Source organism: Kogia breviceps, chromosome 15 (assembly GCF_026419965.1).
Source record: "Kogia breviceps isolate mKogBre1 chromosome 15, mKogBre1 haplotype 1, whole genome shotgun sequence".
Classification (NCBI taxonomy): Eukaryota; Metazoa; Chordata; class Mammalia; order Artiodactyla; family Physeteridae; genus Kogia; species Kogia breviceps.
In genome coordinates, this window is record NC_081324.1 from 41,096,271 (window position 1) to 41,116,855 (window position 20,585).

Sequence of the window (20,585 nt, forward strand, 5' to 3'; positions counted from 1 at the left end):
GTGAGCTTTAGTGGTCTTCCCACCACACTCAAGAAACAGACTAGAAATGACCCCTCTCCATCTGCCACCTAAGCCCTCACCCCCTGCACATTGCTCTTCTGTGTTTTCTGTATATGGCCATTTCAGAAATGCCTTTGGTGCTTGTTTAGTTTAACATCAATTGTATAAAAATAAAGTATTTGTGGCAGATCCAACATAATCTGATTAATCCCAGACATAGATCTGGAGATGCCACTGGGAGAAAGATTTTAAGAAAGGGAAGAGGAGGCTTCCCTGGTGGCGCAGTGGTTGAGAATCTGCCTGCCGATACAGGGGACACAGGTTCGTGCCCCGGTCCAGGAAGATCCCACGTGCTGCTGGGCCCGTGAGCCATGGCTGCTGAGCCTGCGTGTCCAGAGCCTGTGCTCTGCAACGGGAGAGGCCACAACAGTGAGAGGCCCACTACTGCAAAAAAAAAAAAAAAAGAAAGAAAGGGAAGGCATATTTTATATATATATATATATATATATATATATATACATAATTTTTTTTTTAATAAGGGAAAGAGGAGATGGTGAAAGGAAAGAAATGCAAATAACAAAATGTAAGTGCTGAGAGAATAAACAAAGGTGATAGCTGAATTTTCAATGTTACACCATTCAATAAGGGAGTTCAAAAGTAATTCATAGAATTTGGCTTGTAAAAAAATCAGAAAATTTAACGTGGATGGTTTCAAGAACTGACCTCAGATACGCTGACAATTTTTTCCCTTCAGGTAGAACAGGTAGAATTTCTTCACATATTTTATAGAGTTTAATTTTATGAGTGTTTCACATTTTTCCCATAATTTAATGAGAGTTGATAATACTAAAAAAATCAGGTTTAAAAAAATCTGTTCCCATCCATGTCAGTTTCTTTTCCTAAGTCCATCTTTGAGTTATTTTAACTGAATCAGAATAACATTTTCATTTGCCCCCTTTATTTAACTAGTACCAGTAGCTACGTTACTAGGCGAAGTGTTGGCTACCAAGCTAGGAAGCAAGAATATAAGGTTCCTACTTTATCTGTAAACCAGAAAATTAGCCCTTAGAAAATTCAGGATCAGCTGTGTACAACTGGTCTTTTCTGTTCTGACAACAAGAGTCCGTTGCTAACATTCTCAACAGCTGCGACGGATCAGTTTGGAGAAGAATGAGACCATTTATTGAATACCCCTGCACAAGTCATTTGACATATTTTATCTAATTTAATACTCAAAACCATCTTATCACAAATGAAAAAACCGAGGCTCAGAGCAGTGGAGCAGTTTCCCAATATCATGCAGCTCGACTAACAAGTTCTAATTGAATCTGACAGACTCTGCTGTTTTGTCCACACAACGCAGCAAAAGCCAGGCCTCTGACATTGATTCGAAACACCTGGAGAGCTCTTGGTCTACTCCTGGGATGTGGAAGGTGCTCAATAACGCATGGCCTTGTGAGGGTGGAGGTCTAGGGTCCCCACTTGTGGGGATGGCAGGGAAGGCAAACAGTTTCTTCTGTGCTGCCTGGCATAAGCAGAGCAGTTATTGTCTCTAAGTTTCACACTTTTTAAAAAGATGAACTCAAAATAGGTCACTATGTAGATGTGAAATGCAGAACTATGAAACTTTTAGAAAAAATTAAAACAGGAGAAAAGCTTTGAGATCTAGGGCCTGACATAGAGTTTTAAGTTTTTGACAACAAAAAACACAATCCATACAAGGGAAAAATTGATAAATTGGACTTCATCAAAATTAAGAACTGTTGTCCATCAGGTGTAAATATAAGGTATAAGTAGGAGAAAATATTTGCAGACCACATATCTGACAAAGGACAAGTATCTAGAATAAGTTAAGAACCCTCAAAACTCAGTTAAAAAATCAAACAATTAGGAAATGGGCAAAAGACACTGACAGACATTTCACTGAGGAGGATATACAGATAGCAGATGAAATGATATTCAATGTCATTAGCCATTAGGTAAGTGAAAAAAATAAAGCCATGAGATACCACTAGACATTTATCAGAAGGGCCAAAATAAGGACTAGTAACAGTCTGAAATTCTGATGAGGATGAGAAGAAACTAGACCATTCATATATTGCTTGCGAGAATATAAAATGATTCAGCTACCCTAGAAAACATTTGACTGTTGTAAAAAATAAAACAAAACAAAACCAAAAACGAAACATGAAACTACCATACAACCCACCAATGGTACTCTTGGAATTTTCCCAGAAAAGTTAAAACTTCTCTTTATTAGCAGATTTATTCATAGTAGTCAAAATTGAGCCAACACTGATGTCCTTTCACAGGTTAATGGTTAAACAAACCAGTACATCCATACAATGGAATGCTACTAATCAATAACAAAAAGAACTATTGATACCTGCAAAATCCTGAATCAATCTCCAGAGAATTACGCTGAGTGAAAAAAGCCAATCCATAGGTTAGATACTGTATGATTCCATTTAGCTAACATTCTTGAAATTAGAAAACTACAGAAAGGGAGCAGAGACCAGTGGTTGCCAGGGGTTGAGGAGGAAGTGAGGGCTGGAGGGAAGAGGGTGTGATTATAAAAGGGCAACACTAGGTACCTTTGTGGTGACAGAAACATTCTGTACCTTGAACATGTATCAATGTCAATTACCTGGTTGTGACCCTGTACATAGAGCTTCCAGATGTTACCATTGAGGGGGAAACTGAGCAGAGGGTACAGAGGTCTCTCTGTATTGTTACTTACAACTACATGTTAATGTACAATTGTCTCAAATTTAAAAGTTTAACTTAAAAAAAAAATCAGGAGATTGGACAGCAACTAGAATTGAGAAAGATACCTCCTCTCTTTTTGTTTTGTTTTTTTAACCTTTTCAGAGAACAAAAGCCCCAAGGCAGTGGGCCAGTTGGGTCAGGGATTTGTTCCATGTTGCGCAGATCCGAGAAAAATAATCTCTCACCCACAACTTTAGCATTCAGAACCCATGCCAAGCATTCGCTGTCCAGTCTTGCCTGTCTTGGAATTTCCTCTGCTGTTATGTCCCCTTGCTCCTACATTTGCCTTCCCAACCTTAAAATTCAAAATACTGACACAAATACACACACCCAAAACCAGAAATGACTTCTAAATGGCAGGGTGATACACTCTGCATTTTGGAAACCATCTCTTATACTTTCGAGTTCATGCTTTCCATAAATTTCCAAAATTCCCACATCTTATTGGCACAGGAATAGAATTTCATCCTTTGTGGTTCGTTGATGACAAGGCAGGTGTTCTCTATTCTAACTTGGGCCACACACTAAATAAGGCTCTAACTGTAATCACCCCATGAAGAGGAGCTGGTGGACTTTCCCTTTCCCTTAGGAGAGACCCCATTGACTTTTCCCATTTTGAGCACTACACAGACCGTCAGAAATGAACAGCCATAAGCCAGCTGCCTTCCCCTGGCCTGTCTGTTGGATTTGTTTTCCTTGAAAAGACCAAATAGCTTTGTTAGGATAAGAGTCATGACATGGTCGGACTCTTTTAACAAAGCACATTTTGTTTTCCCTCAACCTCTGGAAATTTCAAATCCTCTTTCTTTGAACAAACTCAGAATTCTGGCATCCCATGTGTGGGGCACAGCAGAACTTCTGTCCTAGCTCCAAAATCACCCCCAAAGGCTGCTTCCTTGTCTGGCCATAAAACCGCAGGCACATAACGGATACATCAGAATGAAAAAAAGAGCTGTAAAAATATTGCCAATCATGCCATACCATTGAAAGGAAGAGTTCTTTTTTCAACGCTACGTATCTAGCCAATGAGGCATCTGCTCAATGCAAGGTTAAAGCATTCTCCTTGCAAAGAGTCAGGGATTACAGCTTCCTGCCAGCTGCTCCTAGCTTTTCGGAGAAGAGAACGCTGCTGGGATTTGAACCTAGGTTTTCCTCCCAGGAGTTGACTCAGCTATCTTTGGATCTTCAGAATGAGCTGTATCTTGAAGTCCAAACTTCCCATAGCAGCTTGGAGATACTGAATCACTCCAGTTGTAGATCACAGTCTTTAGTGTGGGAGGTCCACAGCTTTCTAGGAATAAAGCAGCGTGTAAGCAGAAGGTCACAGAGGATGACTCCTTAGACAGATACTACTTGATGTCAGCCTTCCAGAGTGCCCTCCACCAACCACTGCCTCAATTAGGGGTCTCCAGTTGGGCTCAGGGCCTTCCCAAAGGCACCGGACAGAGGCCAAGAGCCTGCCCAGTTCAACTCCCTCAGGGGACCAGAGGCATGACTGCCGGGAAGCAAAGAGCCGAGCACACACCAGGGAAACCAAACCCAAACGAGGTTATCTGGCAAGAAAATGTCAAACTGCCCCGAATCTTGGGTATTGGATACGGTACAACGCATTCCTTGACTTAAGAACGGCAGACTACAAATGACCCATATTGTATATAAAAGGGCTTTTGAAAAATTGTAGCTGGCTGATAAAGGGGTTTTGGTGGGATATATTAAGAATGGTAATGATGTTATAAACTTCTTATGGTCGTGTGATTTGGGCTTCTATAAAAATGAAAGAGAATCCCAAGAGACTATTTTATAATTAAATAAAAATTCAGTTCTTTTCATACCAACTGGGCCTAACCTTCTCTTCTAGAATACTCCTTGATCCATATGCTACTACCTATAGAAGTGGACAGATTGACCTTTCTATTCTAGAATAGTCATAGTGTTAATGTATAAAAGAAAATTTAAAAAATGACATGAGACAAACTACATATGAGAAATACCACATTCACTGTACTTCTGTGAAATATTTTTGATAACTAGTTTTCACTTATCCTTTTATCCATTTTAAATCAGATATCCTTGAAACTAGAGTAGTTGGAATAGAAGAACGGCTCCTTTGCTCATAAGTATGATTGATAATGAAATAGCAGAATGTTCATGAAGCAGGAAAGCAGCACAGAGAATGGTATCAGATTAACTTAGAGTGCAGGGTTCGAGTTTTTTGCTCAGATCATACTGAAAACTGGAACCCTGCTTTACACATGTCCTGTCTGTAGTTTGTTATTCCTTTGACCACCCAAAGAAGGAACGCAGTAACATGTTAAAAGCGTAAAAAGGGTAACATGAAATCTAAATAAGACTTCGGCAATGGCAAGAGCGTTGCTAAGATCTCCCTCAAAAGATGGGAGACAATGATTATTGTCTAACTTGCGTGGAAATCTTTTCAAACTCTAACATTTTCAGCAGAGTCTGTTAGAAGTCTTGGTAAGTGGACAGAACTTGTTAAAATGTGCAGGAATGTTTGCATAGTCTTTGCCCATGAGTTTTCTGTTTGAGCCATGTAGTCCCTAGAATGCTGATCTGGCAACAACTAACACTGCTCGTGGGATCCCAGCTGTGGGGTTTGGTTTACAGAGGAGTCCACTTATGAACAGTTTGGGGGCTGTCTTAGTAACTAGATTCCTTGATGGAGAAATTCATGCTGAATTCCACTCACCTGGGAAATAACCTAGTGAAGTTCTAGAGAAGTTAATTTTCTTCATAATTGTTTTTTCCCTAACCAATCTATTATGGGCAATAAATCCAGGTAAAATATCCAACTTGAAAATATAGTTGGACTATTTGCAGATGATGATACTATACACAGAGAATCCTAAAGATGTCACCAGAAAACTACTAGAGCTAATCAATGAATTTGGTAAAGTAGCAGGATACAAAATTAATGCACAGAAATCGCTTGCATTCCTATACACCAATGATGAAAAATCTGAAAGAGAAATTAAGGAAACACTTCCATTTTACCATTGCAACAAAAAGAGTAAAATACCTAGGAATAAACCTACCTAAGGAGACAAAAGACCTGTATGTGGAAAACTATAAGACACTGATGAAAGAAATTAAAGATGATACAGACGGAGAGATATATCATATTCTTGGGTTAGAATAATCAACATTGTGAAAATGATCATATTGCCCAAAGCAATCTACAGACTCAATGCAATCCCTATCAAATTACCACTGGCATTTTTCACAGAACTAGAACAAAAAATTTCACAATTTGTATGGAAACAAAAAGACCCCGAATAGCCAAAGCAATCTTGAGAAAGAAAAATGGAGCTGAAGAATCAGGCTCCCTGACTTCAGACTATACTACAAAGCTACAGTAATCAAGAGAGTGTGGTACTGTCACAAAAACAGAAATATAGATCAATGGAACAGGACAGAAAGCCCAGAGATAAATCCACACACATATGGTCACCTTATCTTTGATAAAGGAGGCAAAAATATAAAATGGAGAAAAGACAGTCTCTTCAATAAGTGGTGCTGGGAAAACTGGACAGCTACATGTAAAAGAATGAAATTAGAATAGTCTCTAACACTGTATACAAAAAGAAACTCAAAATGGGTTAAAGACCTAAATGTAAGGCCAGACACTATAAAACTCTTAGAAGAAAACATAGGCAGAACACTCTATGAGATAAATCACAACAAGATCATTTTTGACCCACCTCCTAGGGAAATGGAAATAAAAACAAAAATAAACAAATGGGACCTAATGAAACTTAAAAGCTTTTGCACAGCAAAGGAAACCATAAACAAAATGAAAAGACAACCCTCAGAATGGGAGAAAATATTTGCAAACGAAGCAACTGACAAAGGATTAATCTCCAAAATATATAAACAGCTCAAGCAGCTCAATATTAAAAAAAACAAAACAACCCAATCCAAAAATGGGCAGAAGACCTAGACATTTCTCCAAAGAAGATATACAGATTGCCAACAAACACATGAAAAGATGCTCAATATCACTAATCATTAGAGAAATGCAAATCAAAAGTACAATGAGGTATCACCTCACACTGGTCAGGATGGCCATCATCAAAAAATCTACAAACAATAAATGCTGGAGAGGGTGTGGAGAAAAAGGGAACCCCCTTGCACTGTTGGTGGGAATGTAAACTGACACAGCCACTATGGAGAACAGTATGGAGGTTCCTCAAAAAATTAAAAATAGAACTACCATATGACCCAGAAATCCCACTACTGGGCATATACCCTGAGAAAACCATAATTCAAAAAGAGTCATGCACCACAATGTTCATTGCAGTTCTATTTACAATAGCCAGGACGTGGAAGCAACCTAAGTGTCCATCGACAGATGAATGGATAAAGAAGATGTGGCACATATATACAATGGACTATTACTCAGCCATAAAAAGAAATGAAATTGGGTTATTTGTAGTGAGGTGGATGGACCTAGAGTCTGTCATACAGAGTGAAGTAAGTCAGAAAGAGAAAAACAAATACCATATGCTAACGCATATATATGGAATCTAAAAAGAAAAAAAAAGGTTATGAAGAACCTAGTGGCAGGACAGGAATAAAGACGCAAATGTAGAGAATGGACTTGAGGACACAGCGGGGCATGGGTGGAGGGTAAGCTGGGATGAAGTGAGAGAGTGGCATGGACATATATACACTACCAAATGTAAAATAGATAGCTAGCGGGCAGCAGCTGCATAGCACAGGGAGATCAGCTTGGTGCTGTGTGACCATCTAGAGGGGTGGGATAGGGAGGGTTGGAGGGAGATGCAAGAGGCAGGAGATATGGGCATACATGTATACATATAGCTGATTCACTTTTTTATACAGCTGAAATTAACACATTGTTAAGCAAGTATACTCCAATAAAGATGTTAAAAAAATAAAGGGGAATAATAATAAAAAATATACATATAGTCGGTTCCAGGAAAATACAATATGGTTCCAGGACCATCCATGGATACCAAAATCCACAGATGCTCAAGTCCCTTAAACAAAATGGTGCAGTTGGCCTTCCATATCTGCAGGTTCTGCATCCATGGATTCAATCAACCATGTATTGAATTTGATCCAGAGGGCTGACTATCCTTAAAGCCTTTTCTTTTCTTTTCATAGTTATACATGTCTATAGCTCTTAATTTTGCAAGATTCTTTCACATATACCAGGGGTCTCCAACCCCTGGGCCGCAGACTGCTACCGGTCTGCGGCCTGCTAGGAACCGGGCGGTACAGCAGGAGGTGAGCGGCGGGTGAGCAAGTGAAGCTTCACCTGCCGCTCCCCATCACTCACATTACTGCCTGAACCAAGCACCCCCGCCCCGTGGAAAAACTGTCTTCCATGAAACCGGTCCCTAGCGCCAAAAAGGTTGGGGACCACTGACATATACCATCTCACCTAGATCTTGAAGTCATAATTATTCTACAGCTAGAGGTTCACTCTGCTTGCTTTTTGTCTAGCTGCTTTTCTCTCCTTTGTATCTTTCCTTAGGAACTCTCATGTGGTACTAAGTTGCAGAGCCAAACTTCTAATTCAGAGTTTTTTCATTATTGTCACCCTCCCTCACCACCTGCCCACAGGGGGGTTTTAAAGATTTTTTTTCTGTGCCATACTACCCCCTACCCTAAAGAAATTAAATACAAAGGAATAGGATTTTGTTAGGGTTGCGTTTTGGAGGGCCACAGTCCATTCTAATACCCAATTGTCATCCCGTTGACATTGCATGCTCTGTTCAATTGAGCAAACATCCATTATGGAGCATCTCCTAAGTGCCAGGGCTGTGCTGAGAGGTAGGGATACTTTGTCAGTTACAAAACTTTTCTTCGCATAAGCTGAGAATAAAAAAGAGGACCACTGATCCCATTCTTCAGATGAAGAAACTGAGGCTCAGCGAGCTTGTGCGTTGTAGGAGATCACACAGCTAGTAAAGGACAGAGCTGGGATCCAAACTCTGGTCTTCTGGTTCCAAATCGCATGCTTTCCTATAAATCCATTCTGACCCATTCTACCTTTTCCTTCTCTTACGTGAGGCTTCCTTTGCATATTGTTTTAAAATTCAATTTCATATATTTGAAGCAACAGGGCACCAAGTATTGACCATCTTTAAGTTTTTTTCTTTCCGCATGAAGTTCCTATTCATTCATTTGTTCAACATTTACTGAGCATATAACAACAGCTACTACTTACACACAGCAAGTATGCATCAGGTGCTGTGCTACGTATGTCACATGCATCAGCTCATTTACTCCCAATAACCCTATGAGGGGTGCTATTTTTATTCCTATCTTATAGGTACATGAACTGAGGTTTGCGGCGGGGCTGGGATTCAAACTCAGATTTGTGGATTTCAGAGCTGGAGCTCTTGAGTGCCACCTACACACCTATTTTATCCCAGGCATTATGCAAGGTGCTGAGGCTCTAATACACAGTGCAGTCCCCAAGGCACTTACAGACACACTAATTATATCATGGGGCTGTGAATGCAATGATATTGACAGGGAGAATGGAACAAAGGGGAAAAATGTATGACTGCTGTCCTCGTGGATATTATGTAGAGTTTGAGTATTTCAAGAGTCACCTGGAAATCCTGTTAAAGTTCAGGTTATGTTTTGATAGATCTTGGGTAAGGTCTGAGAGGCTACCTTTCTAAAAACTTCTAGGTGGTGCTGATGCTGCTGATCTGGGGGCCACACTCTGAGTTGCAAGGCAGGTGGTCTTTCCACTTGTGAGCTCTTGTCACAACCTGCTGGGCGGTAATCTGTAACCTGTGCTTAGTCAGCTGGGCCACTCAGTCTATTTCAACCGGGATCATCTGAACAACTTACAGCTCAGACCTTGTTATCCAGGACAGATTGAAGCAAAATTAAGGAGGTAAATTCCATCCTTGGGGTACCCCCTCATTTTCCTCTTGCTTCTCCTCTCTCTTCACATCCCTAATCTCCCAGTGGTCACATACGCATCCAGAGTTTTAGGTCCTTAGAGAAAGCTCTCTCCTTGCCAAGATGATACATACTTAATTGAATAATGAATCTGTGTAAATGGGTTAGAGCGTGATAATAACAAACATTTGTTATTTCTTGTCTGCTGATCTGAATGGCTGGTCCTGGATCTTGTTACATGAGCATATCCTCAATGAAGCCACTGTTCTTTTTCTCTTGTGTAGACCATTGATTCAGATGAAGCCACCACACATACATCCAGTGTGCTGGAGAGTCAGGATGATGCTCGGATGACCTGCCAAACACTGGCAAAAGTATACACGGAGCTAAAAACTTAACTTTGCAAATACTAAAGATCTCCACAACACTACAGTGTACTTGGACCATCATTCATTCTGCCTCAAAGTGTCAGGTTCAAAGTGATTTTTTTTAAAAATGTCTTTCTTGGAGTATAACTGCTTTACAATGTTGTGTTACAAAGTGACTTTTTTTTTTTTTTTTTTTGCAGTACGCAGGCCTCTCACTGCTGTGGCCTCTCCCGTCGCGGAGCACAGGCTCCGGACGCGCAGGGTCAGCGGCCATGGCTCACCGGCCCAGCCGCTCCGCACCCTAATGAAGACCGTGTGCTCAAGAACCAGGAGGATGCTTAGATGACCCGCCAAACACTGTCAAAGCGAACAATGAGCTGGAAAAAACAAACAAACTTTAAGACTCTGAAATTACTAAGTTTTTAGTTGGAAAAGTCTCCATGCCTCAGTTTTTCAGCTAGAAAAATAATAATGGGATTTAAATGAGATGACTGCCAAGGCTATGTGTGGCTCTAAAAATAGAGCTGACCCTTGAACAAGGTGGGGATTAATCCGAGTATAACTTACAGTCGGCCCTCTGTATCCAAGGTTCCTCTACATCCCGGGAGTCAACCAGCCAGGGACCATGCAATACTGTAGTATTTACTGTTGCAAAATCTCCAAGTATAAGTGGACCCATGCAGTTCAAACCCACACTGTTCAAGGGTCAACTATACTTGGCATAATGAAGGGTCAATCCCTACTGTACTTGGCATAATGAAAAGCATACAGAGAGTTAGGTACCGATTTTGTGAGACTATCTCTGCCAGAACACACTGATGATGCCAGACCTCCAACATGGGTGGAACACACCTGCTGTGTTCCAAGGGCCGTGTCTCCAGAGTCCAGCATGCAGTGACACTATGGCCCGGTCAGGGGAAGGCTTTGTTCATCATAAACCTCTCCTCAAGCACCATCTGGCATTAATGATGGTACCAGGGCCATAAGACAATAGTGGCAATGATTTTTACCTCCGGCCACAAATGTTGACGTTTGGCCTTTCTACATTTTCTAGCACATGACTGCAGTCTTATAAAAGGGAACGCTCTTTGTACCATGGGATGCAGGCTTTTTGGTCTTTGCCTCTATCTGGGGGCAACACAATACAACTCAATGCTAGACTGAGTCTGTGGCTCTGCTTTACCCATGTCCTCCCTTCCCTCTAACAGGATTTGATTATATGACATCTCCATATCTCAGCCCAAGCTGATTGGTGGAGAGATGACCCAAGGCCAATTACCACATGCACAGGGAAAAGTGAGCGCAGGAGGGTTTCCGAGTGGATGCTTTATAAAATGCGTCTGCTCTGCTAGAAATCCCATTGCTTTGCTATTTTGACGAGCAGCAATGGCATTCTCTGTATGTCAAGTGGAAGTTTGAATCTTACCACTGCATCTGCCTGTTATGACTTAACTCGATAATTCGATGTGCTAGTGGACTATCAAAAGTATTTTCCTCATGTTTTGAACAATGTGTAGATTCTCCAGAGGAAAAAGAAAATACAGTCCTCAGTGCATTTTCTACGGTATTGTATTCTAAGAAAGCTGGATTAACAACAATCTTTCAGAGCACTGGGATATCTTGTGGGGAAAGGGTAAGTTAAAGACAAGAGCCCCTCTTTACTGATGAGTTGGGGCCACAGGTGAGTTGAGCTGCTTTGGATTGCCCTTTGGGCAGAACTGGGACGGAACCAGGTCCTTTGACAATCAGTTTAAACTGACTTATTGTTAATAATAAAAACAAATAAGGACAAAGTTATGCCTAACTTGCAAAGATCTTAAGAGAAGATCCTTGTTTGAATAGGAGGTTAATTAGAGACAACCATTTTTTTGGTCTTAACTCAGGTTTACTTTTCTTTTGAATATTTTGGAGCTGTTGCTGCTGCTTCTTTGTTTATCATCTTTCTGGTTCTTCATATCTGGAATAATTTTAACTTACTCTTTTAATGTTTTAATCTCCAGAGCCTCTACTCATGATCATTAGTAACAAACATTTGTATCGTTTTTCTGATAGAGAAATCAAGGTGTAAAACTCTCTCAACCAAATTAATACAAAATTATTAACATAATCAAAGTCCAAGGTTAGTAACAAGGTTATTTAACATTTTAAAACAAATCCCCCAAATGTGAAAAACAAACAAAAAACGCACATAGCTTTCAGAATCCAAGAGCAACCCTTTAAAACACCACCAAGCCTTGCAAGGATATGTTAAAAATCGCTTTCCTCTGGGATGGGCCACAACTCCCACAGGAAAATGTGACTCAAATGGACTTAGGCTTGATGTTACAGCGTATAGAACACGTGATTGTTCTACTCATCCTGCATGGCTCACCTGCGTCAGATTACTCAACAAGGTACACTCTGAAGGAATCAAATGACTTACAAACCCCACCTAAGGTCCAACCAAAGTCTGGGCAAATTACCATGAATAGTATCATCACAGACACTCAGGTAAGCAGTTTGGGACAGAAAGACAACCTCATACACTCTTCCACAAGGGATAAACCTAACTCAGATTCACCATTCCTCTGGAGTTGGTGTCCATGGTGATGCGTAAGTACAGGGCTAGACTCCCAAGGGGGGCGGGGCAAGCCACACGTTCTTTTTTTTTTTTTTTTTTTTAAACAAATTTATTTATTTTTGGCTGCTTTGGGTCTGTTTCTGCGTGCAGGCTTTTTTCTAGTGTGGCGAGCGGGGGCTACTCTTTGTTGTGGTGCGCAACGCTTCAGTAGTTGTGGCACACGGGCTCAGTAGTTGTGGTTCGCAGTTTCTACAGCACAGGCTCAGTAGTTGTGGCACACAGGCTCAGCAGTTGTGGTTCGCAGGCTCTAAAGCACAGGCTCAGTAGTTGTGGCGCACAAGCTTAATTGCTCCGCGGCATGTGGGATATTCCCAGACCAGGGCTCGAACCCACGTCCCCTGCATTGGCAGGTGGATTCTTAACCACTGCACCACCAGGGAAGTCCCACACATTCTTGGACATAATTATACTCCTTGTGGTCTGTGTGGCTAATTGTGAGAGCTGTTGGTAAGCAGTACCAGGAGCCTCTCGTTCCTTTCAAATATGACGAACAATAGCCCTGCAGGACAGATGTTTCTTGTTTCTGGGTACAGTTTGATTCCAAAGCCTTAATCAGTCTCCTGCTACTTCAAAACAGCAGCCTCCAGGGCTGAGCCTCCCTCCATCAGATTGTCCATCCCCAAGTTCACGAAACACTCCTTCCACAATGAAAAGACTTAGTGGTTCATGAATACGGTGAAAGCTCCCCATGGTTCAGGTGTCCTTAGTTTGAATGTGAGTTTAGAAACATCAGTATAGATGTACCTGCACTTTGTCTACAATTTAGAAACAAACATTTGAAAAGAAAAATCCCCAGGGTAGGGGCTGGATGAAACTTGTCATAGATGAGATGCAGGATGGGGGAGAAAAGTCCAACCTGAGATTTTTTTTGTTTTTTTGGCTGCACCTCACGGCATGAAGAAGTTCCCTCACCAGGGATCCAACCCGTGCCCCCTGCAGAGGAAGCATGGAGTCCTAACCCCTGAACCACCAGGGAAGCCCCATCCTGAGATTTTTATAGATTAAAAAATGTGATTTATTTTTTAAATGGAAAAGTGACCAATGGTATGATTCAAGACAAAACTATTGTAACATCTGTCAGAATTAGAAGTTGTTTTGCAGCATTCCACTATCTATCTTTTCTATCACCTACTAGTGTTCTGTATCTTTTCCCGTCAGATAACCAGTATCTCTGTCTCTTGATAAACACTTACCCAAACCTGCCAGCTGCTCCACCTTCACACCGAGGGTAAAGCGCGATTCCTCTCAGAGGTGTTGGTGTTTAATAGATATTAATATTTTAAGTAAAAGAAATAAAGTTCCAGCAGTGGACTTTCAGAAATTACTTGCAGACAGAGAATCATCTCTCCACCCCAAAGGTTTTCCATAATAAAGACTGCAACAAATGGGACCCCCGAACTGCAGGCCAATGGCCAAGAGAGCCCTACCTGAGTACCCCATTTCCCAGCAGGAAGAAAAACTTACTTCTGCATTTCTTCATCTGCGAAAGCAGTGGTGTTGGAAAACGATGAAACAATTCCAAATATAAAACTCTTACATGTCAAGCGCTGCACCAGGACCTGGGGATGTGGCGATGACTACCCATCCATCACCATCTCCAACCAGTTTATGTGCTGGGGAGGCCCACGTGGGGGGAATTAAAGGGCAACCACAAGGATCCATCTAACTTGTCCTGGATGGGTGGACCAGGAGGTTAGGAAAGACTTTCCGAACAATGTTTCTCAAATTTAACCCACAACAATGACACCTGTGGATCTTATTAAAGGAAAGATTCTGATGGAGAATGCCTGGGGTGGAGCCCGAGCTTGGGCACTTATAAGATGCTCCACTGGTCCCGTGAGAACACTTTGAGGGGTGGGGACCTAAAAGGATTAACACCTGTGGTAAGACAAAGGCTGGAAAAGGCATCCCAGGCAGAGGAATGTGCAAAGACACTGAAGCTAGAAACACTGTTGAATATGGGAAACAACATTCAACATGCTAAGGAAAATTTCAGGCGAAATATGGTTGAATGCAAACACAGCCAATAAGAGCTTTACACAAAAATAAAAATAGATTTGTGATAGTTGCATGAAGGTGGTAAGATGAGGAGTGCTTCCCCTCACGCCCCTCCCTCATCTTCTTCAGACCCTCACTAATGAATTTGTTTCTGTAATGAATTTGTTATGTAATGAATTTATTAAAACAACAACAAAACAAATGAGTTTCTCCTCCATGGGCTGCAGGGGGTGGGTAGAATTCTGCACTGGGGTTCCTTTAACAAAATGACCAGGCAGCTTCTTCCAGTCTTGGATTATGTGATTGTTTGACACCAAGCTACTTAATAACTGATTACAACAATTATATAGCGACGTGCTTATGATGACAACATAAAAACGTGTTTTCAAAGGAATAATATTTTATTTTAAAAGTTAATTAAAAATACTGAGATGCGTTGTTATAACCCATTAGTCAATTTTTCCTGGGGAAAAAAATTCAGGAGGAATTGTATAGAATTCTGACAGGAAAAAGCCTTGTGTCATTTGACTTCACAGAGCCATGAGTGGTACCCTGATGAGGAATTCATTGCTTGGTTCCCCAGGACACGTCGCTGTCCCCAGCCAGGAGGAGAACGTTAAGTTTCTGAGGCGAAGAAGGGAGAGTTGTGCTGGCCATGGACATCAAGCTGCATGTCTATGAGATACGTGCTCGGTGGTTCCATAGATGGCACCGTTAAAATTACCACCACCTTCCTTCCAAATCAGGCGTGTTGTAGGAAACCACAACATGTAACATTTAGTCAACTGCCAGCCGTGTCTGAAGCAGGTCATTAAACAAATCATATGACCACATCATCATACACAACACAGTCATCACGAAAACCCACACATAAAATTATCTAATTTGATCCTTACAAGAATCTTGTGGGGCTTCCCTGGTGGTGCAGTGGTTAAGAATCCTCCTGCCAATGCAGGGGACACGGGTTCGATCCCTGGTCCGGGAAGATCCCACATGCCGCGGAGCAACTAAGCCCGTGCCTCACAACTACTGAGCCTGCGCTCTAGAGCCTGCGAGCCACAACTACTGAGCCCGTGTGCCACAACTACTGAAGGCCACGTGCCTAGAGCCCGTGCTCCGCAACAAGAGAAGCCACCACAATGAGAAGCCCGCGCACCGCAAATAAGAGTAGTCCTCGCTCGCCACAACTAGAGAAAGCCCGCACGCAGCAACGAAGACCCAAGGCAGCCAAAAATAAATAAATAAATTTATATATTAAAAAAAGAATCTTGTGAGACAGTTTCAGACCCCACAGTCTCTATTTGACAGATGAGGAACAGTTTGAGAGATGGTGATGAAGGATATTAAGGTCTCCAAAATCACCCAGTCCCGTCAGCGTCAGAACTGCTTATAAACATCAGGCTTTCTGATGTTCTCGCTCCAACATCTAGAATTCTTTCTACAATACAACCCTATAACATCTAAAAAACAAGCAGGCAAGCATACAGAAGGGAGGTTTTTGAACTCAAAAGGGATTAAGATCTATGGGACCATTTAAATTACTTTTTAAAACTTAGAATTTCATAAGTGTAGTTTGGAATTTGCCATAGGTCCAAACTGTATTTCCTTTCTTCAGTTTTAGAGGAACCTAGGGATACCATGAATGTGTGGTGTTGGATTATAAATATTCTTATGTAAGTTGCAATAAATGAAGTAAAAAAGCACGAAAAAGATTTATTGGTGATTTGAAGGCCAGGAACTATTTGCCACCTAATTCATTCAAGGACAACCCAGAATGTTTTAATAGGCTGTTGAATTAGTTCTAGTGAGAGTCTTTTTTAAAATTACATTTGTCTTATTTTATTACATATGCTCATTATGAAACAATATTAGAAATGGTCATTTAGAATTTTCATATGAATAAAATAGAAATACAGTAGTTGTCTATCTTGAAGATATTTGGTCAAAATAAACCATTCCTTCCTGTGTGTTAAAAGAAACAGTTTGTTAAGGATTATTGCAATGTGATATTAAACACAAAGACCAATTTATGGTGAAAAAGTGGATCCTTTAGTTCAGGGCTTCTCAAACTTTAAAGTGTATACGAATCACTTATGGATCTTGTTAAAGTGAAGATTCTGATTGAGAAGGTCTTGGGTGGAGCCCCAAATTCTGCATTTCAAGGCATCCCAGGCGATGCTGAAGCTACAGGTCCCAGGACCTCACTTGACTAGCAAGGCATCATTGGAATCACCTGAGAAAGAACTTCAATCCACAATGTCCTGTGGACATGGTTGACGGGTTTCTCACTGACCCCACCTGAGCTAACAATTTACCCATTAAAGTATCTACTTTATTAAAAGGTCTGTGAAAGAATAGAAAGTACCTTAAGATATCTTACAAATAAAAAATTGCTAATTTTTGAGATCTGGCTTTACTTTTTATTTCCCTTCTTCATTAAGCAAAATGTGCAGAAAACTTCCAATAATGGCTTGATTTTTCTCTTTAGTAGGTGGAGGGAGCTCAGATATTTTATTACCCCAGAAACAGAGTCTCGGATCAGATATTTTACAGATCAGGAAAGCTAGTCATTTTGAGATTATGAGATAAAAGTAGGATTGTAAAATTTAGCAAAAACAAAAAGAAAACAAAACTCCTATCAACCACCATCAAAAAGATGGGATGCCCAGTTAAATTTGAAATTTAGATAAAAGATTAATTTTTTCAGTATGAGAATACCCCATGTAATATATGGGACATACTTATACTAAAAAAAAAAAAATCATTGTTAATCTGAAATTCAGATTTAACTGGGCGACCTGTGTTTTATGCCACAACCATTGCTAAAACCTAGATTCTAACTTACATTTAGGTGTTAAGGGAGCAGATGCCGGGATGAAGAATCAACAGACCCACTGACAGTTGTTGCTTAAACAGTCCAACCGCACAGGGAATTGTTTTCTGGACTTGGCAATATCACACGGAGCACTTGGCTATTACTGCTGTTGATTCCTGGAAATTCCTTTTAAGAGATTTGTGCCCAAAAGACCACACTTAAAAAAAATCATGATAGAGGGCAAGCTGGAATTGAAGCTAACAGGAGTCTTATATCAATAGCTTCCTTTCTGGGGAAGGACCGGGTGGTGCAAAGCAGGAAAGTGTTTCTTCTAGGTGCCTGTCTTTTCCGCTTCTGGAGAACTGAAGATGCTCAGTGGGAAAATGGAGATAGTGGTTTCTTACACTCATGAGAAGTTCTTAATACATCACATTTTGGCGGGTTGGTTAGATTTAACATTATCTTTGAAGGAAGGAAAGTGTAAGGTGATTGCAGGCACTCTCTCCCTTCTTGCTTATCAGTTGCTGAAAGCCGACTTTACCAGCTTTTAAAGACGGTAATTTAGTCCTCTGATTTCACTTTTAAGTATGACAGCCAATAAAAAGTTTCAGATACTTTTAGCAAAAAAATCAGGAATTACCTCATTTTCCAGCTGCCTTTTCTTGCTTATTTTCCCTTCTACTGACTTTAAATATCAATAGTCATTCCTGTCATGATGTTTATAATTCACTCTGAGTTAGAACCAAGGTTTGTGTGTTAGCAAAATGCTTTTGAGTGTTTTGCCCCTGCTTAAGCAATTGACAATTATGAATTCCCTATTCTGGTAAAAATATAGTCAATCCAATTAGTTCCTAATTTTAGGAACTACTTTGGAGAGAATTATGAGTGATATATGTACGGCAGACACTATATCAAACAAAATATATTTCATAAAAAAATTTAGTGAAATCTAAATGATGGTAAGCGTGGAAAGTTAATTTCACTTGGACTAGTTCCTTACCCAGTCAGCACAGGAGTTAGACAATCTGTCTTCTGTTGTCTCCCTCCTCACCTTCCCCAATTACTCAGGAACGCTACTGGGTTATTACCTTGGAAGTTAGTTACCGACAAGCTATTACTATCAATAGCCCTAGGATGGGATTAAATACACTTACAATTTGTTGTTGTTTTCAGAAATGATTTACCTGACCTCAGGCACCTCAAAATTTACATTACTTATAATGCAATGTTTGATTTTTTTGGTCTCTAAATTGCAGGTGTACTGATTCTGGAAGGGATGAAGAGGACACAAATTATATATAACCCTTAAAACTGCTCTATTAATCTAAGTGAAACTCACTTGCAAATAGCCTGTGGCATTAACAAGTCATCAAAAAGAGGAAGTTCTCTTAACTGAAGGAAATTTTATGAGAGGCAACACTTACAGTAAAAAATTAAGACAAATTCCTATCAATGTAGTTATCCTTTCAAATATTCCTTCTAGAATCTTAAGAGTAATCTGTCCAGCCTTGAGCAGAAGACATATAATTTGAATTTCTGGATCATAATTGATCTGTTTTTGAATTTAGAAATTTCAAACTAAATCGTCCATGGCATACTGTCAGCCTTTAGTGATATAAATGACTATATGTATGTCTGCTTATTACCTAATGATCATTGCCTTTGTAAGTAGCAAGCAATTTACCTTAAATGTATACTTTAGAAGAGTGGTGCTATTTCCCAAAGCAGCAAGCTTCCACGTCATGTTTTAATTGTATGAAGTGACAGTCAATGAAAAACATCTAAATCCGAATATATCCTCAAATTATGCATTAATATACTAAACCAAATAAGAATACAAATGCCCTCCTAGGGTGGAGGAAAAGGAAGTTTCTACGGCTAAAGAATTGAGGCAAGTGTGACCATGGGCTTGTTGTCAAGGGTATGTTTTCCTATTTTCTAGAGCTCTGGAAACGGTGATGTAGCTCAATGTTAGTATTGCGCTGTTTGGGCTGTTTAGGTTCAGAAGTTTTACAGCTGACCACATCACTAAAATTCACATATTATTTAGAAATGTACTGCTTTTGCAAATATACTCAACAGGGGAATAAATACACAGAAAAGGGGAATGTGAAACTAAACTATCTTTGGAGATTAGTTGACCTATGTTTGGAAACAAATTTTTTCCCCTTCTCTAAAGGGGAAAAAAACTGAAAAAATACGAAGGTTTTCAGTGAGCAAATTCTCATTTAAAACGGAAGTATATTGAGTTGGAATAAACCCAGGGTCTGCAAACCTTGACTGTAAATATTCAGTAAATATTTCAGGTGTTGTGGCCCATACAGTCTTCAGTGCAACTGTTCTATTCCACTGCAGCAGCACAAAAGCAGCCACGGACAACATATATGTGAGTAAGTATGACTGTAGTCCAACAAAACTATTTTGGACACTTAAATTTGAATTTCACATAATTTTCAAGGGTCCACAAATGTTTTTCTTCTTTTGCTCTATTTTCAACCGTTAAAAAATACAAAAACCAATCTTAATTCACAGGCTATACAAAAGACATTGGGTCATAGGTGGCTGATCCCTGATCGAGTTTGCTGATCTGTTGATCAACTCATGGGTTTCAACTCAACGTAAGCTTAATGCCATTGAATGAAGTTTGTCAGTAGTCATTTCTGAAGTGTGTAGATTATTAGGTTTGTTGGAAGCATATTTACCAATAAATTCTATCCTATGAGGCTCTGGTGTAACAAACCACAATTCTGAATACTTCTCTTAAAATTTGTGGTTATAGATTTGGAGCAAAAACTTGTGCAATTAATGGATTTGAAATACTTTAGCCAGATTGTCCTGATTAAGGAGAATAAATTCACTTTAAACACTTAGGATGGTTGCAGGTGAACATGTAAAAGAGTTGGGTTTGTTCTTTGTGGTCTCCAGTAAGTGAATGCTGCTGAGAGCCTCCTGTGAATGGAATGTGCTGCCAGGAAGACAGTGAAGCATCAGTTGAAGGACTATTTAGTAAAGATGCTGTACAGGGCGTTTAAGCATTTGCTGGATGATATGACTAACATTTAAGAACCCTCATACAAGTTAAAAATTCTTACTTTGCTTATCTGGA

The 20,585-nt window shown here is 40.2% G+C and overlaps 1 protein-coding gene across 3 annotated transcripts in view; it reads right to left on the bottom strand.

The window, feature by feature from the left end:
- The window catches only part of MAPRE2 (microtubule associated protein RP/EB family member 2), a 166,268-nt gene that overhangs the window by 141,267 nt on the left and 4,416 nt on the right, over positions 1-20,585 (bottom strand). Inside the window, exon 2 of one of the 3 annotated variants that reach the window (XM_059041389.2) lies at positions 3,751-4,060. The exons of the other annotated variants lie outside the window; for them this stretch is intronic. Coding sequence (XP_058897372.1) covers positions 3,751-3,753 — 3 coding nt within the window. The 5' untranslated portion in view covers positions 3,754-4,060. The remainder of the gene's footprint in view (positions 1-3,750; positions 4,061-20,585) is intronic. 3 annotated transcript variants of the gene reach the window in all.